At 37.2% G+C, this 24,963-nt stretch overlaps 1 protein-coding gene across 1 annotated transcript; it reads right to left on the bottom strand.

Annotated features, from left to right (window-relative positions):
* Positions 1 to 1,505: 1,505 nt before the first annotated feature.
* On the bottom strand, positions 1,506 to 8,245 carry SPP1 (secreted phosphoprotein 1). The gene is made up of 7 exons (XM_020988577.2): positions 8,146 to 8,245; positions 7,496 to 7,581; positions 7,339 to 7,380; positions 5,803 to 5,883; positions 4,961 to 5,002; positions 3,751 to 4,011; positions 1,506 to 2,396 (listed from the first exon to the last, which is right to left on the bottom strand). Exons 2-7 carry the CDS (start codon positions 7,547 to 7,549, stop codon positions 1,932 to 1,934), a joined length of 945 nt encoding a protein of 314 aa, XP_020844236.1. The 5' UTR covers positions 7,550 to 7,581; positions 8,146 to 8,245; the 3' UTR covers positions 1,506 to 1,931.
* Between the last annotated feature and the right edge of the window lie 16,718 nt (positions 8,246 to 24,963).

The following is a 24,963-nucleotide window of genomic DNA, read 5'->3' as shown; positions in this document are numbered from 1 at the left end:
CAAGTACTCATTTTTCAGCCTTCCTATGACTCAAAATCATATTGCTAGGTGAAATGTGGGGAGGGAGAAGAGGAGCAGATATACTTGTAGTAGGTCAATAATTCACTGCTTTACCTCTAAAAACTGTCCTGTTTTTAAAGCCAAGAGAAGTTATTCATTATATGACAAGTGTTGAGACTAAAAAAAAAAATGGAAGTTAAATTGGAGAAATTTTTTACAATGGGGAGAATTTTAAGCATCTTGATAAGTTTTCTTATCTTGACCAACTTGATTTATTTTTACCTTATCTTAACTTGAGTACTTGGGAAAGTGGGGAATAAGTAGTTGCATACCACCTACTACGTGCCATATCTCTTGATCCTCATAACAAGCCTGGGAAGTAAACGCTGTTATTCTCCCCATTTTATAGTCGAGGAAACTGAAGCAAACAAATTAAGTGACTTGCCCAAGGTCAGACAGCTATTAGTGTCTGAGGCTGGATTTGAATTCAGGTCTTCCTAACTCCAGGTCCAGTTTTCTATCCTCTATGCCACCTAGCTGCCCCAAATCTTTCAGCTGTTCTCCATCTCTAATATTTAGATTTATAAGGGATTTTAAGATCATTTAGTCAAACTCCTGTCATCTTCCAGACAAGGAAACTGAGTCTCAGAGAGATTAAGTAACTTGACCAAAGGGACTGTTAGTAAGCAGCAGAGCCAAGATTCAAATATAGGACCTCTGGATCTAAAATCTGGTGCTCTTCCCACCACACCATACTACTCTAAAGTTTCCTCACCTAGAAGAGGACACATCTGCTCTTCTTATGTTGCAAGGTAGTTTTGAGGCTCAAATGACATAATATTTGTGAAAGCATTTTTAAAGGTAAAAATTAATAAATAAAAATGAGAAATTACAAAAATAAAAGTTACTGTATGTTATAAGTAGAAGTTCTAATTATATAATACTCATATTACCTGCTGAAGAACTGTAGGATTTAATACAACCAGGACTTCATTGACCGATGGGCAGAAGCAGGGACTTGTCTTCTGCTCTATCCTATGGATGGGCATTCCCTACCTCTTCCCATTTTTTCCCATATTGTTCAGGGATTGAACACAAATCAGTATTACCATTACTACTGTAAAGGGTACAGTAATCTTGATAATCTGTTATATTGTGGCTCTGCTCAAAATCCATGAGAGTCTGAGTTGTGGGCTGCCTGGATTGAAGCTACTTTTCACTTTCTCTCCTACCCATCCAATTATGTCCCTACTACCATTTTGGTTTCTTTATCCAATTCTTCTATTTGTCACTCATGTTATTAACAGACTACCCTTCATATTAACCTGGAACTTCTTTTGTATGTATTTTGTATCTAATTTTCTATGTACGTATTGTTTTCCCCTAATAGAAAGTTTGCTCCTTGAGAACAGGGAATGTCTCATTTTTGTCTATGCTGCTCACATAGCAGGGCTCAGTAAACGCTTGTGGAATCAGTCTTCATTAAGCACATGCAATATATGAAATAAGTCTTTGCTCTCACTTTATGTGAGAATTTTTTCTAACATTTTATTTAAAATAAAATCACAACAAAATATACACTGATTAAAAAAAACCCCAAAATGTACAGTATCATAAAGGTTCACTGATATATGCATAAAACAATTTCTTCTGCCTTTATATATTCTCTTCAAAACAGAAAAATAAACGCTAATGTCCTTTTCATCTAAGAAATGGAAATGAAAAACTACAAACTTTCATTAACCGGTGGTTACTACTTAACTATGCTAGAAATCAAACCCATTATGTTTTCAAATGCACATACAGACTTATTTACCCAGAAAGCTTAGAAATAAGTAATAGCTATGATTCTCTCCCCTCCCCCAGCCATACTGCAATACTTTTATTTTTCTGTGCTTTCTAAAAGCACAGTTGAGATCCCCTCCCCCCAATTAATGGACTTCAGAAGATGCACTATCAATTTCATGGGAAGAATGAAGCTTCAGATGTTTTGCATTTTCAACACTCTCGGGGTCATTGGCTAGGTGAACTTCTTGGCTGCGAAATTCTTGGCTGATTTTGTTGACTTGTAGTTTGCGAAATTCTTGGCTGTCTTTGTCAACTTCTGGACTGTGAAATTCCTGGCTGACTTTGTCATTTTCCTGACTGCCATGTGAGTCACTTTGCTGCTGGCTGTCATAGCTATTCTGTTCAAGTCGATAGCTTTTCAATTGCTCATGACTCTGGGTTTCTACACTGTGTTCATCTGGGTGGCTGGCTTCATTACTGTCCTTGCTATTGCTGTTCCAAGCAGAAACCTTAGCAAGGTTTTGTGAGAGAGGGAACACCTTGTGTATCTTTTCAGACTCATAGCTTTCCATTTGGGATGTAAGATCCTCTTCTGTAATATCATGTACCTGTGGTGAAACAACAAAGAAAGAAGATCTCAAGGAATTATTTTTTTCAGTGGGCTTTTGTACCTCCTTTCCCATTTGGCCAATTCTACTTTTTAAGAGCTATTTTCTTCAGTGAATTTTTGTGCCTCAGAAAGATCTCAAAATATACCTGTGTATGAGTCTATCAATCAATCGTCTAAGATACGCTAAAAAAAACTGTCACCCAGGATAGAAAAACAAAAATAAAATAGTTCCTCCTCTTCTGACTCTCTGGACTTTCTCTACCATGCCATAGCAGCCTCCTAATGCTGACAGTTCACTCTACCTTGGTACTTCTCATATTGGTAATACACATGGCTCCTATAGCACCTTGCTCTGATTGGCTGCTTCCTTCCAGAACCTCCATTGTAAGGAAACCACCCAGGCCAGTCATGTCTTCATACCTCTCCAGGCTCCACTTCTGACTCTAGGACACTTTCTGTAGCATGCCCCTATGTGGTTAGCTTCCCTTTCCTCACCTTCTTCAGCTCCCCTTTACGTGTTACTTTTCCCTGTTATAATGCAAGCTCTTTGAGGGCAGGCACTGTCTTTCTTTCTTCTTGTATTTGTATTCCCAGCTCACAATATCTTGGCACACAGTAAGTGCATAATAAATGCTTATTGCCTTGACTTGCCCTCAGACACCTCACATTTCATCAGAGGAGTCAATGGATCCACATATAAGTATATACAAAAGAAATACAAAATTACGTGCAAGGTGAGGGATATACTTGGGGAATCGGAAAAGCTTCATGTGGAAAGTGGCACTGAGCTTCAAGAGAAACTGGGGATTTTAAGAGATAGAATTCAAGAGGGAGTGAATTTCTGCCACAGGAGGCTGTACAAAGGAAACTGTATGATGACACAGAGATGGGTGAAGGAATGTTGTATATGAAGGACAGCAATGAGGCCAGTTTGACTCGCTCATTTAGTGTGTGAAGAGAAGCAATGTAAACCAATTTTTAAACTTTCTGCATAGCCCAACTTGGAAATTGATTAATTTTAGCTAAAATATATGTTAGCATAGCTATTTTATTTTTAGACTTTTTTGAACTTAAGCTTTCTTCTTTTTTGGGAGGGGTATGATTGCCATACTCTAGAGACTTTTCCCCCCAAGAAAGTCTAGATGGAATAAGGGGTTTGGAAACATGATTTTTAAGTAAACAGTGCAGTGTTAGAGAAGGAAGAGTATAGAAAATTAAGTGGATTTTCCAAAAGCACTAAATAAAACATTTTAAATAATAGTGTTTATATTGGATAAGCTTTCATTCATTTCTTATTTCTTAAAAGGGAGGCTTTTTCATAACCATCTAAAATTTTTGTCGAGAGAATTTACCTGTTCTGATGATCTGTAGGGTACCCCCACTTTTGACCTCAGTCCATAGGCCACACTGTCTCCTCTGCCACCATTATCACCTCTTGTTGGTCCATCAGGTAGAAAACTTGAGGTTACTGGGGTAGCAGTAGGAAAATCAGTGACCACCTCATCAGATTCATCTGAATCATCAGAATCAGTGCTTTTATGCCCCTCATCTCCATCTTCATTGTCGTCATCATCAATATCATCTGGGATTTCATCGGAGTTTGTTGGGAGTGTCTAAAATCAAGAGAGTTTTTTTTAAATTTAAATACCTACATAAATGTCATCTGTTAAAACTGTATCTGAAAATTCACATCATAAAATATCCTCTTTCCAAAATGCCCCTCATTTTGCCAATTTTGTAAATAAACTATTTTGCTACACTACTACTTATTCGTTTGGATAATTGAAATTTAACTGAATGCATGTGTAGATATATTCCCCATTGCTAACCATCACCTTAATCAACCAGTTAATAGCCATGAACAAGAAAATGTATAGCTATGCATTTGTATTGACACTTCTGTTCTCATTCCAATCGCTTGTTTAGCTTCCTCATCAGGAACTCTTAGTACATCAAAATGATGGTTATTAAAAAAAGTTGATATGTCATTGTTATCAATGACATAATTGTATCATTTGACTCAAACATTGCTTTGACATGCTAATAGCCCTAATGAAGGCAGCAGCTATTTTATAAACAATCAAATTGGAAATGAAAATAGCAACATAGACAAAAATATTACTTTAGTTATTGTTTAAAGGCATTAATTTGTCACTTGAGGAACATGAGATCATGCATATTCCTAGTACATCAAACAAAGTTTTGAAGCCTGATATTAACAAATCTTTCTTCTAGGACTAAATAGATAGGAGATATGTTAATTCCTTTGGAATTATGTGATTTGATTTTCCTGGTCAAGTTTGAAATGCACTTTTCAATTATGACTGTCTAAACACTGAGCTTTTATGCTAGACTTTGATGTCAACTCTGCCATAAATCCCTTATAAATCCCTTGTAAAATAATACCAAGTACTTAACAAATAAGTCTATGAGGAATTCTTCAGTGGATTATCACAAGTAGAGTGTCTAGTACAGTCTTATTAAGAGAAAGAAGTTTTACACATTTTTTTAACACCTGTTGAATTCCCCATGTTAGGAAAAGTCTCAAAGATGAGAACTAACCTCTTGTAAGTCTTCTGTGCTTTCTTCAGAGGACACTGAATTCTAAAAAGGAAAGAGGCCAAAATAGGTAGATTATCTGTTTCTGACTTTGGCATTCAAATGAAAATCTTTGTTCATCAACATGGACATGACACATCTTGCATAACATAACACAGCAGGACATCCATATAATTTATCCATATACAATACAGTTTAAAAAAAAATTAGATCTGTGATTTCATTGATATGGAGGATTCCAAGTAAGGAAACTCCATCTACCAATGAAGACTGCTAAATAGTCTGGACCTTATTGCATTGGGGAAGTGTCTGAAGTATAAGTGGGAATAAAACCACTGGTTTAATATACTCAAACACTATGCACTGTGGTACCTTCCCCTCTGAGATTATTTTGTATCTGTTCTTTATCTATCTTATCTATCTACATATGTGTATATATTATATATCTTTATCTATCTTATCCATCTGCACACATGTATATATATTATATATCTTTATCTAATTACACATGTATATGTTGTTCTCTATCTACACATTATCTATCTACACACATGTATAACTATCTACATACATGCATATATATCTTTTAACTATCTATAATATAGTTCTTTATATGCATATTTTGTCCTCTGTTAAGATGTAAGTTCATTGAGGACAGGGACCGTTTTTGCTTTTTCTTTGTATCTCCTCAACTTAGCACAGTGTTGGCATATAGAAAGTATGGCACATAAATACTTGTAGATTGATTAGTTGGGATGATGAGTAGATATGTATGTTTATTTATATATTTATACACAGAAATAAACACTTGAATTATGTATTTAATCAAAAAAGTTTTAAAATACCTGTGTGGCTAATAATGTTTGCTTCTGGGAAGGGTCATCATTCAGCCATGTTGCCACAAAGTCTGGATGTTTGCTATAAAGCTATTTTAAAAAATGCATGTCTATCATTATTAAAAGAGAAGCATACATACCTACAAGCAATGTTCTATGAATTAGAGAGCATTAACAATATGAAATGCATAAGGATAAAGACATAATTAAGAATCCTGTTATCTTTCTATCTTTCCTTCAGGATATTTTTTTCTTTTGTAATAGCTGCCTCTTTGCTAAATATTCCAATTTACTGACTCCTGTCAAAGTTCAACTGAAGGCAGAGATAACCTTAAATAACTGTGCACTCTCCAGATTACCAAATATGTCAGTGAAATTACATTAGCTCTGTGACCACCATTTGTATGGAAAATTATAATGATTATATTAGAGATGGTAGTGGTGATGACGACAGAAGGAAAAGTTTTGAGTTTGCTCACTCACATCCTGAATATCATTCCCAACACCCAGGTACTAGTTACTGCTTTGAATTTGTGTTGGTCTCTCACCTCTTGTTCTAATCAAGTGCCTCCTTGCCTTATTTTATGCTTTCTGGAAATGATAACCTTCTCTGGCTAGAAGAGAGGATTATCTTCTCTAAAAATGCTAATTTTCCTATTCATTCTGATGACAAGGCATTTTGCACTCGTGAAAAAGCAACATGTCAAAAATTCTGCTGATTCCTTCATTAAGCAAGAATTGCAGTGATCTCAGATAACTCACTTTTGGCCCCTGCTCCATCTGGCATTTTGCTTTGTGTTCTATAGGGTTAGTTCCCAGAGGCAGTGCCTATTTGCTGTTGGACACAGTTTTATCTAGGAGACCAGGTGCAATTAAGGTTCTATCAAACCAATAGTAGAATGTATATGATTTGGTCTGATACCTATTTTATTTGGAAAATGTTATTTAAAATCAGCTGACAAGCACAACAGACATAAGTCTGCTTTCCTTGGACAATGGACTCAGTAGCAAACATCTAAGGAGATACTGTCTGTGCTTTTGTCCATATGTCTAATCTTATAGACTAATGTCAGAAATACATGTGTATGCTCTGCTTTCTATTAAGGAGGTCAAAGAATGGATTGAACAACTTATAAAACAATATCTTGGTTCACAAAAGGGCGTGCTTAAACAGAAAGGATTCATGAATCATTGTGGTCTGCAGATCTATTTGCTTTTGAAAAGGCCAAGTTTTAACTTCACGAAAGAAAAATGATGCTTTCTTAAAACAGATAGTAAACTCCTCAGCCAGGTTTTGAGTGTCATATGGTATGGGACATGACTTTTTTTATCCTTAATCTGTATCCAACAATACTGATGCAGTGCTAAACCCAAAGCAGGCTTTGTAAAAGTAAATGCTCATGAATTCATAAGCCCAGATTAATAGGAAAAAGCTTATATTACCATTTTGTGAGCAGGTATAATTGTAACAAATATTCTGCACAGTGGATTTTGTAAAAGTTGGCATAAGTGAAGTTAACAAAAAGGTCTTTAAAGGAAACTCACCGGCTTTTCTTCTGAGCTACCAGAATTGATCTGCTGCTTCACCTTTGAAGGAAGAAGGATGAAAAGAGATTACAGTATGAATTTATTTCTAGCACACACAGAATCTGCATAATTTATTCATATTTAGTAATGTAATTGAAGTGTAATATTTACTTACAGGCCATGCAGAGATGATGCCAAGTAAACAGAAACAAATCACTGTAGTCCTCATGGTGGATTCTTCCTCAGTCTTTCCAACGGTACCTTATAATACCAATTTAACCACGGTGATTCCATATTCTGGAGGCTCTTTACTTTCCATTAACATTTTTTAAATTTGCTCTTTTGAGTTGAAATCTGAAAAGGAGTTCTAAAACTCTATGCCACTACTTTTCTCCATTCCTGACAGTCAAAAGGGATTTTAAAAAACTGAGTCATCCAATACTGAAAAGCATGGGTACATTTTATAATTCTATGATAGTTCTAATTCTCTACTGTAGACTTATTCTTAGCTGATATCACTAGATAATAATTTAAACTTAACATAAATGGGATCCGAATGCCAATTATATATGTAGTACATATCTTTCTCCAGGTAGAAGAGAAGCCAGACAAAAAAATTAAATTTGTTTTTGTAATCTTTTCAGCTTGCATTTTAAAAATAATATAACTAAATTTTAAAAAAAACCTCATTCAGATTGTTTTAAAATATGATGAGCTTTTGTAGGAGAAAAATAACCTATATATTTAGAATAGCTTCATCTAATCACCCAAGTGGAAATTTTAAGAATCAAAGTGATAAAATAAACAAAGAAAAAATCTAATTACCTGAGCTGGAGTTTGGGCCGGAAGGCTGCAGTTAGCAAGAAGAGTGTTCAGGTCCTCTTCAAGTTCGGATACTCCTTCCTCTCTTCTTCAGACTGTTCACTTGTTCTGACCTCCTAGAATTTAAATGCTGTCCCAGATCTTCCCAGCCAATCACAGTGGGGTGGAGAAAAATATCATGAGGTTTATGCTACTTGTCCAGCCCACCTTCTCCCACACTTTCCTTCTGGTTTTGTGGTTTTATAAAGCAAATATAACTAGCCTATAGTTAAAAACATTACTTACATACTCTGTTATTTCCTAGCATTTTCCTCTGAGGGTTTAACACATCATTATATAAAAGACTCAAGAGTAGGTGTATGTAAAATAAACAATATAAAAGCAAAGAAGACTAGTTTCTGGAAATGTTTAGTTTATAACTTAGGTATTGGGACAACATAGTACTTCATGATAACAAGCCAGCAACAAATGATAAATAAGATGAATGAAGTTTTGTTTCTTTCAGAGTAAGTGAAAACTTGAAATCAGAAAGTGGAAAGTGGGTTAGATTAGAGTCAGGAGATCTGGTTTCCAATATTGGCTTTTCTACTTACTGCCTGCATCACCTTGAGCAAGGCTCTTAATCTCTTCTGGCCCAAGTTTAGGTAGGAAAAAAGGCGCCGGGCTTGGAGTTAGAAGATTTGGGGTTGAATCCTGGTTCTGCTATTTACTAGCCGCAGCGAATCACTAAACTTATCTCAGCCTCAGTTTCCTAATAAAATAGATAGTAATACTATCCATTAGCACATTCTACCTTACCCAGCAGAGGCTTTGAACACAATATGAACACACATGAACACAAGTTCTTACTATGGACAATGTCTCAGAGCAGTGGTGACATTGAACAGATACGTCAAGGGCTCACAACTGTATTTCTTCTGTAATGCTTAAGAGCCATTCTATACTCTAAGATAAACACTAACTTGACATATATTTTATGCACACACACACATTCATACATGTATATGTGCACACGCACAACAACGCATGCAAACACATGCATGCATACATAGATACACAAAGGCATGCATTGTGTATATGTATTGCATTATTGTGTAGTCATGTATGTGTATATATAAACATGTATATATGTGTACACATGCATATGTACATACACATCACAACACATCAACACATGTGTGTATACACGTGTATATGTATTGTGTGCATCATGTAGTTGTGTGTATAAACATGTATGTACACGTGTACATGCACATGTGCACGCACAGTACACATATACGTATGTGTGTATATGTGCATGCGTATGTGTATATGTGCATGTGTATATGTATGTGCATGTGTATGTGTGTATATTGTATTCTTGAACCTAACAACTTTGAGGGAGATAGCACTTTCGTTGCATTGTTGAAACAATATGAATTGTCAGAGCTTACTTGGTAATATCACTGGGGAAATCTTATTTCTTGTCATAAAAAATAGCCTATTCCAGATATTGCTAAAATAAAGATCTACATTTCCATAAGATTTTGCTTTGGGGAAAATTGTGACACTATCTTTTGACACTGTTCATCTCTAGAATGAGTCCCATATTTAAGGTTTGTACATCTCAAGCTACAGGAAAATTATATATACAAAAAAATGAAACAGATTCTGATTCTGAATCATGCTTAGGAATTAAATCATAGCTTCACAGATCAAGGAAACCTCTGAGGTACCTAATCCAATCCACCCATATAACAGATGAGACTGTTAAGGCCCATGGGAGTTAAGTGACTTTCTCAGATCATACACACCTTAAGCTTAAGAGGTGGGATTTGATTCCAAGTCCCCTGACTCCGGAGGAGAAGGGAGGGAAGGAACAAGCATTTATAGAACACCTACTAAGTGCTGAGCTCTTTTACAAATATTATTTCATTTGATGCAGTCCTTTGAGCGCTCACTGTGCCTCATGAGTTCCCATCCAGCCTTTTCCTGCCCCTCACCTTTGTGTCCCACAATTTATATAGATGTTAATTTGATTAATTTGTGAGCCTTTAAAAAAAAACAAACTCATGTATCTAAAGATTTGAAGGCTTTAAAAAATTCATGTGTAAGAGAACAGGCTAGAAATGCAATATATATGGAAGAACGGAAGTTTCAAAGTTTCATTTCCAGCTACAGTATTTCATTGTCATTTGAGGTCACTTAGCTTCAGTCTCATTTTCCCAGTTGTGAAATTTACCTCACAGAATTGTTTAAAGAATTGTGTGCCAAGTGAGATGTAAGATAAATGGGCCTCTTTATTAGCATTTTCACAGATCAGTTCCTTTTTGACTTGAAATCATGCCAAGCACTGTTTTAAAATAGCCACAAAAACCCCCAGCCTTCTAGATGTTCAGACTTTATTCCCAATGGTAATGGAAAAACCCACAGATTTTTTTTTTTTAGAACTAGGAAGAAAGAAAAAAAAAATTAGGTGCAATTCCAGATGAATTAATCGTGTTAGATTTGTTGTCCATAGTAAGTTATATATACATGTTCTAATAACACATATTTTATAAATACTTGTAAATTGTCAAGTGTTAAACTTGTAAAATATTTCTCTTACTGCTACCTTTTTAATTAGCTTATTTCTTAAAAATATTACCTACATGGCCTGACATGTTATGAATTCTATAGAGTAAATTCATATATTCTGAAAAGCATTGCACAGCTTACACTTCTTATCGCAGTTTACTCTGTACCCTCTGCTATAATATCATAAAATTGTAATAGGAATAAATTTGTGCAACACAGCTTTCCTAGACTGAACCATGTGACCCCACCTATGAGTTTCTTGGGCATATCTATAAAGTTCCACAAGATGGCAGTGTTTCAAAAAATGATCTTTCAAGCAAATAACTGATCTGTTTCTACTGAATTTCTTGTTAGAAAGGGTACATGTTTATGTGTTTAAGCACAAGATCAAAATTAGTTAATGTACGTCACCTTGCCCTCGTGCTTGCTGACGGGAACTTTCCTTAACAAGAAAAGCAGTAGGAAGGAATGAAAAGGTCTAGACAAAAGTACTTTCTCTTCTCCATGCAATGTCTTGAGTCTCCATAAGTTGAGTCTGGTGGGCCCTGCCATCTTTCTTGATACTCACCAGAAAATGGTATTGGTTCTGAGATTCTACAGAGAGTAAAACCTCATGAATTTATGGTTAAGGAATTTTGGGGGCTGCTTTACAGTTGGGAAGATAGAGAGTGTGTTTTGGACATATAACCATGAATTGGATTTTCCTGTCTACAGCATAAATATATTAAGCATAAAAACAGGGATTGGCTCTGTGATTTTAATTGTTTTTCTAGTGAGGAAACATCCTCTACAAGTCAGCACCTTCTCTGCAACTTTTGATAGGAGATAAAACCACAGCAGGCCATTAATGGGCAATGCAAACAGCCATGGGCTGTCCTATACCCTATATGCACTTCTTATTCCTGGAAACACGGTGGTCCGCAGGGCAATATAAAACTATATATGGCATTTGGAACCATGACCCCAACTGCTAAATTACTCACATCCTTTTTCTGTACACCTTTGCAATCTCACTTAAGGAAGAGATAGCCATGAGGACAGCGTCAGTTAAACTAAATAACATCAGTATGCATAAATCAACATAACCTCTTGGCCGTAGGAAGAGTGGACTTTTCCCTCAAATATTGTCCAGACAGAAGATGGTAGAATGTGTTTTTTAATAGGCACCAGAACTCAGAACACATCCTTGTTTACATGGTATATAGAAGTACACACACATGTATGTGAATGATGCAATAGAGTGTAGAAGCTAACAAGCAAGGTACACTTAGGTATACTAATACATAAATAATGGAAAAGGATATACATATATACAGAAACAAACTATTATAGTTAATCAATAAGCATGGATTAAGTACCTACTATGTGCTAAGCACTGGGAATAAAGTCACAAAGGTGGTAAGAGTCTGTGCCCTTAAGAAGGTTATATTCTTCTGGAGGCATAAGGCACATTTACAAATGAGTAAACAGAGAGACATGGGCTCTCTATCATCTCTATTTATATCATCTCTGTCTCTATCTATCTTTATCCCTTTTTCTACCCACATTGACTGACAAAAGGACACTACGTAAAGAATAGAAAGAGCTCTATGATTGCAGCAGTTTCTTAGTTTTGGTGTCCAGAAAGCCTTACCTGATAAGTATGGTCTGCTTTTAAAGAAATACATTTTTTTTGTATCTTTTGCTTTTATGTTGGCTAAATTTACTCCCCCCCATATCCCTTCTCCTCTGCCCTCCCAGAGAAGCAACGCATGTAACAAAAAATATTTTTTAAAGAAAAAAAGGAAGAGGAAAAAAAATCAGCAAAACTGATCAACATATGGAAAAAGTCTTAAAATACGTGCAGTGTTCCACATTTAGGAGTCTCTCACTTCTGCAAAGGATTGGGGTAGGGTTATCTTTTCCTATGTCTTATTTAGAGCCATGCCTGCGTTGTTTTTTGTTTTTTATAATTTTGAAACATTCACATTCTTTTTTAAAAATAATTTTTTATTGGTATCTTTTCTTTTTTACATAACAAAAATGTTTCCCAGTATTTCTTGCTCTCTCCTCCCAGAAAGCCATCTCATATAACAATATTTTTGAAGAAAAAAAAAACAGAAAAAGCTAGGAGAAAACAAATTCAAGACATTGATCAATAAGTTGAAAAAGTCTGAAAAGATATGCAACGTTATTTATGTTTACATGCGTGTATGCATAGGTATACATATATATACACATGTATGTATATGTATATGTGTGTGTACATACATAGATGTGTGTGGGTGTATATATATGTTCAATGTATATATGCCTCTAGACCTCCCACATCTGCAAACAAGTGGGGTTGAAGCATCTTCCAGTAACTCTTCTTTGGGGTCATATTTGTTCCTTGTGTTTTGATACATTATCTTTTGATGTTTTTGTGTTTGTTCTTTCCATTTACAGTGTTAGGATTGTTCTTGGTTTTATTTACTTCATTTTGCCTCAGACTGTGTCTTTCTTTGTGTCCTAAGTGCTACTATAAATATTTTTGGCATATGTGGGGATTTTTTTTCTTATCGATGACCTCCTTAGTAGATAAACACAGTAACTAAATCTTTAGGTCAAAGGGTATGGATATTTTAGTTACTTTATTTACATAATTTGAAATTCCTTTCCAAAATGATTGTACTAAGTCACAGCTCCACCAACAATATATAAGCTTGTCTTTCTAACATCCCTCAAACATTGACTTATTCCTATCTTTTTTTTTTCCATTTTTGGGGTATGAGGTAAAACTTTAGGGTTGTTTTGATTTTCATTTCTTTTATTGTTATTATTCATTATTGTAGAGTACAGAGTAAATTGTTGGTATAAGCCTAATTTCTGTCAGACTACTTTCTGGTTTTCTTTTCTTTTTCTTTTTTTTTTCTTAACAAGATAGAGAATTTTTTCCAAGTAATTTTTTCTTTTTTGGTTTATTGAACACTAAGTTATTGTTTTTATTTGCTTCTGATTTTCCCTTATCTAGTGTGTTCCACGGATCTGTTCTGCCATTCTTTGACCCCTGCCAAATGATTTTCATGATTGGAACTTTATAATATAGTTTAAAGCCTGTAAGTACTAATTCACCTGTCATCACTATTTTTTTTCATTATTTCTCTTAATATTCTAAATCTTTTGTTTCTCTGAATGAATTTTGTCATTATTTTATAGTTTTGTAAAGTATTCTTTTGATAGTTTGATTGGTATAGTATTACTACTGCAAATTAACTTTGGTAGTACCATTATTTTTATTATATTGGCTTGGCCCAGCTATGAGCACTGAATATTCTTCTAGCTATTTTAATTATTCTTTAATCCTTTAAGAAACACTTAAAATTGAATAATGGATTATTATTTTGTGCCTTTGGTAGTTACTTTGAATGGTATTTCCCTTTCTCTTACGGCCTCTTGGGTTTTGTTGTCATTATATAGAAATACGCTTGATTTTTATGGGATTATTTTGGAACTGGAAAATTTGTTTAGCAATTAATTATCTCAGTTATTTCCTTTGCTCATCTTCTAGGATTTTAACAATAGATCACCATGCCATTGGCAAATAAGATTAGTATTATCTCTTCTTTACCTTTAATTTCTTTCTCTTGTCTTATCGCTATTGCTAGCATTTCTAAAACTATATCAAATAATAGTGGGGAGAGTGGATATCCTTGCTGTACTCCCGGTTTTATTGAAAACTTGTGGACCAAGACATATACTTTAACCCTCCCACTGCCAGCACTGTCCCTATAACACCAACACAAGAGGAGAAAGATCCAGACCTCAGAACTGCTCATTAAATAGCTGCATTTGTCCCAGCATCTATCAGGCTTTCCTTAGCTCTCATGCCATCAATCTAGCCATATGTTCTATCTGCCACGACATATAGGCTAGTTTGATCCAAGATACACTAGCCTCCTCCCCGTCATTTTGGGCCCCAAATGATACAAAGGAAGTGCTATATTAGTCTTCATCCTAATTTACTATTCTTTGTAGCAGCTCCTATGTGGGAATTCCCATGGGAATTTCCTGCATATGGCATCTGTGCCCTCTGCTGCCTCTTAGCCTTGAACCATCCTTTCTTTTGACTATATTAATACCAGTATTTTCCCACTAAGACTAAACTCCTACTCTAATGTCTTAGCATGGATTCTGGGTGATCCCAAGTGCTAGAAAGCTCTACAAAGGTCTCTAACTTTCAGCAGGTCTTACAAGCTGGAAGATTTTGAATGTAAACTTTCAGCTAAAGCAATTAGTGAAGATCATCTGGAGGGACTGTGATTTGCATCTGTGCAAGGAATATCCATATTGATAAAGTGATGGATCCTTCAAGAGCATCATTGTCATAAACAGTATTAAAGTATCAAATCTTTAGCTCTAAGTATGTACTGTTGACGTGAGTCCATCTCCCATTTCATTTGGGTGACAAGGTTATATACTACAACTTTGAAATTGGAGTATTATATTAAAAAATAGTGTGATGGAAAGAAACAAGAAATCAAAGCCCTCATTTGCACATGATAAAAAATTTATTTTCGGAATAAAACTTCAAATGATCAGCAATCATATTTTCCTTAACTTCAGTTATTTCTGATACTTTTCCATAATTTTAATGAATTTTGGACATATATATGTATATATAATATACATATATATGTATACACACGCAAGTTTGTATGTATGTATTTGTGTGTGTTCACAGAGCTCAAAACACTAGATGTGTGTGAATTGCATCCTTTGCATTTTTGTATTTTTTACGATATCACCAAGGTGAGATACTATGTAGCTTGTGGCATGCTTGTCATGTAATTGCATATTTTGTCTAGTTAAGGAGGAAAATAAATTAATAAATGCTCATGGACTTTCTTAGAGGTTAACCAGAGAGAACTAAAGGGTCAATTACAGACTATCTGAGCCAATGTGCTCATTTTATAAATGAGTACATGGATTAGAGGTTTTGTTACTTTGACTCTGAGCAGAGTTGCCATAATGTGCTTGCCTTGGACTTCAGCAAGCTCTGTCCAGCTCTGGACATCAGCTTTCCTGGGCAGGGAATCAGGAGCTCAGTCCAGAGTGTGGGAAGCAGAGCAGCTCTGCTCTTGGGAAGTGAAAACTTGCCAAGGTCTATACTGCTAATATAATCTGCTGTTCACTACTAATACTAAGACAAAGGCAGGAGTGGGAATTCTCCTCTGTCATGCTCTTCAGTCTGCATGTTGTTCTTTTTTGCCCTTCAAAGACAGGCTTAAGGTTCTTTAAACTGATTTCACTTGTATGAAAATCTTAGGGGTAGGGAAGGAGTTAGCGGAGAGGAAACTCTAGTAGGCTCTTTGTAAGTAAGGATCACATCTTAAACGTTTTAATATCTTCTTCAATGTTTAGCACAGTAGGCACTAAAAACAAAACAAAACAAAGAAAAAATCTTTTGCTGAATACATGTTCCAGGATATGACAATCTTAAAAGGACAGCTCTAATCTAGAGTATTTTGCTGCCCTGATATTAAATCTATTCAATTTAATAGGACATTAAAGCAGCACAACTTTTCTTTTTAAAAACTCTTTATTTATGTATTTTGTTTTAATATCATCTTTATTTCCAAAAACATCTTTCTTATCCCCCTCACTAGAGAGCCATGCCTTGTAACAAAGGTTGAAAAAGAGAGGGGAAGGGAAAAACCCGATTTAGTACAGTTCTTAAGGATCCTTATCTCAAGTCCCACTCTCATAGATAAGTCTCAGGTGCTAGAGCAAGGCTATACTTCTTCCTCAGGCAGTACTTCCCAGGAGTTTGGGGTGATTTTCTAATGCCGTTGGACAAGCCCCCACTAGTGTGTTTCCCCCTAAACATTATCAGTTGAGAATCATTTTAGTCAGGCAGCCTTAAGTAGATTTTTTTAAAAGCTGTGATTGCTAAGATGGTATAATTGGTACAAAACATCCTCCCAAAAGTCTCTGATATGATCTTCCACAATTCTATACTGTCCAGGGGAAACTGAACTCAAGCTTAGCACATATGGTAAAAAGGTAACTCATAGTTCCTGGTTGCTAGAAGTCCTTTTCTTTCATTTGTGAGTGTTTAAGAAGTTTCTCTTAAGCATGTTGTAGTTTCTATGCTGGGGTACTTATGGATTCATACATCTTTTATTTCCTGAACTCCCAATGGGGACATTGCCATTCACTGCTAAGGAGATGCTGTTAGGACTCTGATAGGAGGTTGAGAAAACCAATATCTTCTATATCTTGCCATAACATCAAATCCCTTCAAAGATTGCAGCATCCTGCTCCAGCCAAAGGGGAAGGAAAGCTAGGTCAAGACCAAAGCTGAGGTTTCTTCTTCTTCTTCTTCTTCAGGTGATTCCTCTGGGATTTACTGGAAAACTTTTTATTTCCTGGCTTGCCACCCTGGAACTCAGTGCTTTTTTATGGAATCTAGAAGAAAGGATAAATCCCTGAGTTAATCAAACTTCTTATCTGGTCTCATTTCAGTTCATCCAATGGTTTTCAAAGGCTTTTCACACTTAGTCTAAAAGCTATAGTTTAGACTGAGCATCTTATTATGTAAAATGAGATGGAGTGACTTGATTGGTTTATTCAGTCCATCCTTACATCAGCAAAACTGAGTCAATAGTATGTCAATAGTATATGCAATGCTTCACACCCATTGTCCCTTCACCTCTGCAACGAAGAAAGGAAGATACATTTTCTCTTTTTTCTTCAGGGCCAAGCTTGATCAACAGTGTTCAATTTTCTTGTTATATCCTTTCCATTTGCATTGTTGTAGTCATTGTGTATATTGTTTTCCTCTCTTGGATGCCCCACATTTTATTATGGGAAATAATTGATAGACTAGCGTCCATACTGAGTGGGAACCACCTGTACTGAAGAGCAGTTCTGACCTATCCCTTAGCCGGTACTGTGAGTCATATGAACAAAGTGGAATCCACTAGAATGGAGTAGGTTGGATTGCCTTTTTGGAACTCATACTTTTATTTCAATGACTTCAAGCTTTTTCCTAAAACAAAGGCCAATTTTCTTTGAGCGATGCTATGTGGACTTCTACTAAAAAATAAAGCTCTCTAAAGAACTGAAAATAAGCTTTACCCAATGGGCAACAGGAAGGGGGGGATACATCCCGAGCATAAGCAAGATACTCTACATTAAAACATGATTCATCGCCCAAAGAAGCATTTTAATATGCATGATAGGAACAAAAAGATGAGCTGGTGAGAATGTTTACTAGGGGATAGTGCGAACGCTCTATTGGCATCCACATAGTGTCAAAAGAAGTAGAAGAAGCCTTCCCAAAGTGTTGGGTAGACCTCTTGTGGTAGATTGACCAGATGATATGGACAAGACTTGCACAGGAATGGCAGACATGGTTGGGTTGATATCTGAATTGCTAGAAGGAGTTAATGGCATCAGAGATTTATCAAAATATTTTCGATTGCCCCAAAGCCTGCGGGATTTGGTGCTTGCCACATTTATATAATAGAGATAGGAATTTGTAGCAAAGTATTAAAGAAGAGGATGATCCCTCCATGAAGCTCCACCTAAGGCATTGTTCCTGCTTTCCTCCTTCCTTTTCATTTGCATAGGATAACACAGAATCTTGGGAATTTATACTTCCAAGTCACATAGTTGTTTAAGTTGAAGGACCAAGTTTCAGCTCCAGAAATACGATCCAAAACCAGACTTTAGCTTAGACTGGTTTCGACCTGACTTTTGCTCCTGTGGTTGGTGTGGTGGCTCACAGCCTCAGCCATGACTTGGAGCAATCACTCTACCCTTATCAAAGAAAGGCTTCCTAGCCACTGACCTGCAGCAGAGGAGCTGAGGTGGCCAACAAGAGATGAAACCTGGAATGTAGTAGCACAGTGAAACTTGGAGGCCACAATATCAACATAGTACTATCCAGGAGTAATCATGCAAAAGTCATCGTACTACCCCAGCAAAAGTAGCCTGAGGACATTAACAGAAGCCATCACAGTCAGACAATATCAGAGCTATGATTGGATCCGCCATCCACCTTCTATGTGCCTATACTTGTGTTATTAAATGCAGTCTCCTTTTGGAAGCTGACATAGAATTGGTTTCCAGCCTCCTTCAATGAAACCTGGCATATCATCCTAGTCATCCAGCTTCATCTGTCTCCTTCTGCATCTCTGAGTGCTTCGGCTGATGTCAGGTCTCCCGGGCTGTCAGCACTCAGAGCATCAGCAGGTTTCAGTCTATTTACCAGTTAACTCAACCTAGCTTCCCCTCTGTTGTGACCCTTCCTTGAGAACCCAGCGTCTGACTGTCTTCTTATAAGGTACTGGACCAAATGGAGGAACTTCCAGAAGTTTCTCTTTGGCGCATCCGCTCATAGCTTCTTCTGGTGTCTTTTTTAATGATATATTTGCTCTAGTGTATGCCAGGAAGCTGGGTTCCCTTATGATCTTTCATGTTTCCATTTTAAGCAGAAATTCTCTCTCCTTAATTTCTAATCTTTCGCATCCACTGGATTCCCTATTACTTAAAAATCTGTCTAAATCTTCTCCCCTGGCATCCCAAACCTATGTAATGGAGGGTGGCACATCCCATGGGACTAACAGTTTAACTGCCTCCATTCTAGAAGATAGAAGCTGAGTGCCAGGGTAGAGGGACCCAGGGCAATCCCTCTGCAAGCTTTGTTTCTTTCCTTCTCATTACTGAGCTGATAAGGTTGTACTCATGTGCATGTGGGGGCTTAGATTTAATACTCTGGCCTTTATTTAGCTCTCTTGTTTATTTCTGTGGCTGGCTTAAGACTGTGTATGTATATGTATGTATGTGTGTATGTGCACATGCATGCATGTCAATGTTTGCAGTTGCTACTGAGTCACAACTAATTGTCAGTCCGTGCCCCAGGAACAGTCCCTTGATCTGAGCACTGAATGAATCTATCATGTTCATTTCAGACTATCTCTTATCTGTCCTCAAAATTCTTTCTACACAAGAGCCCATCATGGGTAGTGAGCAAAACCTTTTATCCAAACAGTCAGTCAGCCAACAAGTCTTTTCATTGTGTTTGCTCTGTGACAGACACTGTGCTGTAAAACAGGAATTGGAAAAGGTTTAGGGTAGAGTGAGATAAAATTTCCACTTAACTCCACTATCTCATTGGAGAAGTCCGTTCTTAGCAGAATGGGGTTACAAGTGCTGGAATCAAGGGGCCCATTAGGGGATGAGAGGGGGTGACTTTGCCTCCATGATTGTCACTCCTTTAACCATTCCAAAAAGTTTCTGCTTTTCCTCTCTTGCCCTCTTAATCACAAACTCTTCTCTGCTATTTCTCCTAAGTCTTTCCTTTTTATGTAAGCTATATGTAACATTAAAGATCTGTCCACCTAGGACAGGGGTGTCACATCTGAAAAAGCCTTCCCTTGATCCTGCTTTAGTGAAGTTTACCAGCCTGGGTTTTATGAGAGAGAGAAAATCTCACCCACCAAGAGGTCTGTAAGACTGGGGGCCAAGAGGTGAGTAGTCAGACTGGAAGGAAAATAAATTTATTAGAGCACTAAGGAAGACCACGTTGATTAAGAACAGCTTCAGCTTTATAAGGTACAGATTGGACTTTTGTAGTGTTTAGGCTAATTTAGAGTATATCGCCAATCGGCAGCTTTCTGTGGCAGAGTAGAAATGGAGGGAAGTGTGATAGCTTTGAGGTCACAGGGATTGCTAAAGGCCAGCTTCGTTCCTTTGAGAAATGTATTTCTCTATGGTTAGTCTTATCATAATTCCTTGTTTTGGCAGGAAATACTTTTCTATCAGCTGCTCTATTTGGTTTTGATGTCCAGGGACCATCAGGGTAAACTGACCACCTGAAATCTAATTACCATGCAGATTGACTCACTTTTTGATTTGTTATTCAGTTGATTCACTTGTGTCTGACTCTTCACGATCTCATTTGGGGTTATCCTGGCAAAGATACTGGAGTGGTTTGTTATTTCCTTCTCTAGCTCATTTTACAGATGAAGTAATTGAGTCAAACAGGGTTAAGTGACTTGCCCAGCTTCACACAACTAGTAAGTGTCTGAGGCTGGATTTGAACTCAGGGAGATGAGTCTTCCTGACTCCAGGCTCAAAACTCCATCCACTGCACCACCTAGATGCCCCATCAGTGTTTGACTCCCTTGGCTGCCTCTTCTTTCTGATTGGAGGGCTGGAGATTAGAGTAATAAATTCTTCCTAAAGCCTTCCTTTTGGGTAGTTAGATGGCTCATGGAGACCTGAGTTTAAATATTATCTTCTCTGTGACCTTGGGCAAGTCACTTCACCTGTTTGCCTTAATCCATTGGAGAAGAAAATGGCACCACTCCATTATCTTTGAAAAGAAAACTCCATGGACAGCGTGGTCTGTCGGGTCACGAAGAGTCAGCCATGACTGAATAGTAGTAACAACAAAGCCTCCCTTTATAGAGGGCTCAGAACTTTCTAGGCAACTCTCCATTTTCCATCAGCAGCTGTGCTTCTTTTCCACTCTACAGAACATCTGTGCTGGATACCTCCCACCCCTTTCAGCTCCCTTTTGTGTATTGTCTTCTCCCATTAGATGGTAAGCTCCTTGAGGGCAGAACTGTCTACTTTCATGATGAACGGGGGCCATATTGAGGAATGACTTTTCAGGAATAGTGGCAGAGTTTCTTTAATCACGACTGCAGAACTAAAGAGTAAGAAAACTGGAGGTGGAGAAGGTCAGGGGGAGGAGGGCTGATCAATCAGTACCAAAGCTCGTGGTAAAGCTGCCAAGATACCCAGGAAGTGAAATGAAGCACCAGTGGACTGACCTGAAATAGTAGTCACCATATAGGACAATGGTACTCCAGAAGTTACAGAAAGGAAAAGGTGAAAACTGCCAAGGCTTAGTTTCTGGTCCTGTATAAGGCTGCTGACAGTGCTGTGGAGGAGATTTCTGGGGAGTAGAGATTGATCATTAAGATTACAATTAGCAAAGTGTGAAGAGTATGGGCCAAGCATGCTAAATATCTGCACCGTGTTTTATTTGTGCCTATATGTTTGAATCCTGGATCTGTCATTTAATAGGCTAACTGCCCTTTGCAAATTTGAAAATGATGCCATCTATACTTTTAACCAAGTCAGTGAAAATAAAATTATACGAGCATGGATTCCTGGAGAACTCCACCAGAAGCCTCTTTTCACATTGGCATTGAACCATTAATGACTACTCTTTGGGTCAGTCAACTATTCAGACGTTCCTCTGGATGCATCAGACTCTGGTTCACATCTCTCCTAAAAAGAGCACTCAATTTTTATGCAAGCACAAAGGCTTGATTATTGCTCATAATAATAATAATAGTAGTCTTATGAATACTATATGATTAGTATCATAATAACGTTAATTATTTAATAAAGGACAGGATTTTAAAAGCCTGACATAAAGTACAGAAGGAGCTCATATTTGAGCCCCTAAACGGTCAGGAAAATTATCTTCCTCTTTCTGGATATCACACAAGCTACCCTCAGTTGGAACCCACCTCCTCATGGGACCTCTGTAGTTCACTTGAATCAGAATACCAGTGAAGGAATAAATCTGGATTGAATCTGAATATACGCGGCTCTTTGCCTTACTTATTCTTAGAATGCAAACTCCTTGAAAGTAACAATTTTTTCGTTCATCGTATTTGCGCATGGCGCATAGTAGGTGCTTAATTGCTCTGTTGATTGATTGATTATGCTTCTCCTTTGGGGATCTGCTTATAGTCTGGCCTAAGCCCTTCTTTCTAGGCCCCTTTGAATCTGAATTTACTTGTCTCTTCTCTCCAGGCTCTGAATACTTCCCTCCCTCCCTTGGAAATGAGTCTTTATGGCTATCCATCTGGGACTAACCCCACTTATGACTTCTCTCTTTGTGCCTCTATGTCTCTGTCCTTTTAAAAGTCAAGCCCAGAGGTCATAGGTATGTGAACTCTATAGTTTTATCATATGCCCTCAATAATTCTCATTGCTACCATAAAAAAGAAGCCATAAACTTATATTAATGCCGGAAAAAAATTATCTCTTCAGCAGGGCAATGAGGACAGGGGTGGGGAACCTGCGGGCCCCAAGGCCACATGTGGCCCCCTAGGTCCTCAAGTTCATCCTAACCTGACCTAGGATAAGAATTCACATGTTACCTAGAAAATCCACATCTTGTCCAGAGAATTCTCACCTTATCCAACTTCTCACATATCAACCTAAAGTATGTTTGGCTCTTTTGCATTCCCCATTTATTGTAGCTATAAATGACCAAAGATTTAATTTGTATGCCTTTCCCTTATGTCCCTGGTCATATTCTCAAGCACTACAATTATGTTTTGCTTCATGGTTGTGTCTTCATAAAATATGTAACTTATAAAGGTGTTTTTCTCTCTACTGAAACTTCAGAATGAATGGGCCCGTTTAAATAATGTCTTCGTCTGATTTTGCTTTTTAATGTCTACCCAAGTAGCTTTCCTATTAACTCTGACTAATTTGTAAGGGCATTTTTCACAAGGACATTTTCATAAAGGTAAACATAGCCAGAGGGTGGGTGGCTAAGGAGAGTCATCAAAATGACTGGTATGTCTGGTGTGGCAACAGTTGCAATTATGATAGAAATTCCCAGGTTCAGCGATTTTTTATCAGAACTTAAGAGGAAATCAAATGTTAACTCTCCCAATACTGACCCAAGTCTATTTTCAAACTGCTTTGCTTGGGAAACTGACAATACCCTTGGGGTCAAGCAACCAGCAGGAAATGCAACTGGCGAAGCAATCAGCCATAAGTAGTGGGAGTGTGTTTTCGTTTGAGCAGAGTGTTTCCGGAAAGAATAATGTTTTCCTAAGGTTTTATATGTTCTGTGTTGATCTATATAATGCCCAGCAATAAAATGGAACATTTATTTGTAAGCGTGCAGAAGAGGAAAAAATTTTTGCTACATGCAACACAACACATCATATCAGTGTTTTGTTTGGGCAGCAAAAAAAAAATCCTTTTGTTTGTTTAGGTATGACACGACAAGTGTTATACTAACAGATTTCTCCACTTTTCTAAATGAATGTAAAGTTTAAAGGGTGGGTTGTGGTTCCAACAAGGAGGTGTTTACCAGCATCCAGTCCTGTCCTTTTCCCACATGCCCTCTCCCAGAGCCAATTCCTTGGCTTTGTTCCCATAGTCTCGGCCCACGTTACCCACTTCCCATACATTACATGCTGGGTTCAAGTGAAAAACATTTCCATAAAGTGATAGCTAACATTTCTTGTAGGTTAGTGGTCATCACATTTCCCAATATTTTGTGCTTTTTATATATCATTTCAATGTTGTTATATTTGCATGTAAGACTTCCCTAAATACATCCCTTTATGATATCTAAATAAGGATTGCGACATGTTCCATCATTGAATGTTCTTAAAAGAATTTTCTAGTCAATTGTTAAGCTGTTTTCCATGGATAGGGTTGTTCCCTTGCATTCTTTGACTGATCTTACAAACCTTATGCATGATACTTTCTGCTAAGAGCATCTTATGGGACATCTGTGATATGGAGGAAAGACTTCACATGACCATTGACCTCCCTGGCCTCTTTTAAATTCCAACTAAAATCCCATCTTCTACAGGAAGTTTTCCCCAACCCCTTTTAATTCCAGGTACTCCTTCCATTAATTATTTTTGCTTTATCTTCTATATAGGTTGCTTTATATATATTTGTTTGCATGTAATCTCTCCCATTAGATTGTGAGCTCCTTGAAGGCAGAAACTATCTTTTGCCTCTTTTTGTATCCCCGATGCTTAGCACAGTGCCTGACACACAGTGGGTACTTAATAAATATTTGTTTGATTAGCCACTCACAAGTTTCCACTGATACATTTTCATTTGTTGATCAGCCCATGGACAAAATAGTTAAAAATAAAAGACATTTAATCAAATATCACCACAAAGTGACAAGAGAATGTATGTAGGACCATGTACAGATGGATTACCACATGTGGGGGAAAGCATGACAATGTTCATGGCTAGAGAACATACATGTAGGAAACACATGTGGCTAAGGGACATACACTAGGCACTCATCCTTGGGCACAACATTCATAGGGGGCACGTCTCAGGAACCCACATACCCCAAATCCACAAATGTCAAGCAGTCCTGTGGTGCCGTATGTGGCTGGAGTACACGTGTTGCCCAAGTGACTCTATATCCCTGACACTGCAGAGCTGCCTATGTTTTCTGGAATAAATCTTTGTAGGGTGTCCTATCTCTGGTCTCTG

This window comes from Phascolarctos cinereus, unplaced genomic scaffold (genome assembly GCF_003287225.1).
Source record: "Phascolarctos cinereus isolate Bilbo 61053 unplaced genomic scaffold, phaCin_HiC Scaffold_9;HRSCAF=440, whole genome shotgun sequence".
Lineage (NCBI taxonomy): Eukaryota > Metazoa > Chordata > Mammalia > Diprotodontia > Phascolarctidae > Phascolarctos > Phascolarctos cinereus.
Note: the sequence above shows the minus strand (reverse complement) of the source record. Positions and strands in the feature narration are given on the sequence as shown.

Excerpts from the sequence above, each read along its gene's own strand:
- SPP1 (XM_020988577.2), bottom strand. The coding sequence starts at position 7,549 with ATGAGGACTACAGTGATTTGTTTCTGTTTACTTGGCATCATCTCTGCA. Across the intron at positions 5,884-7,338 it reads GTAGCTCAGAAGAAAAGCCG|CTTTATAGCAAACATCCAGA; the intron begins GTGAGTTTCCTT and ends TTTTTAAAATAG. Across the intron at positions 2,397-3,750 it reads CCTACAGATCATCAGAACAG|GTACATGATATTACAGAAGA; the intron begins GTAAATTCTCTC and ends GTTTCACCACAG.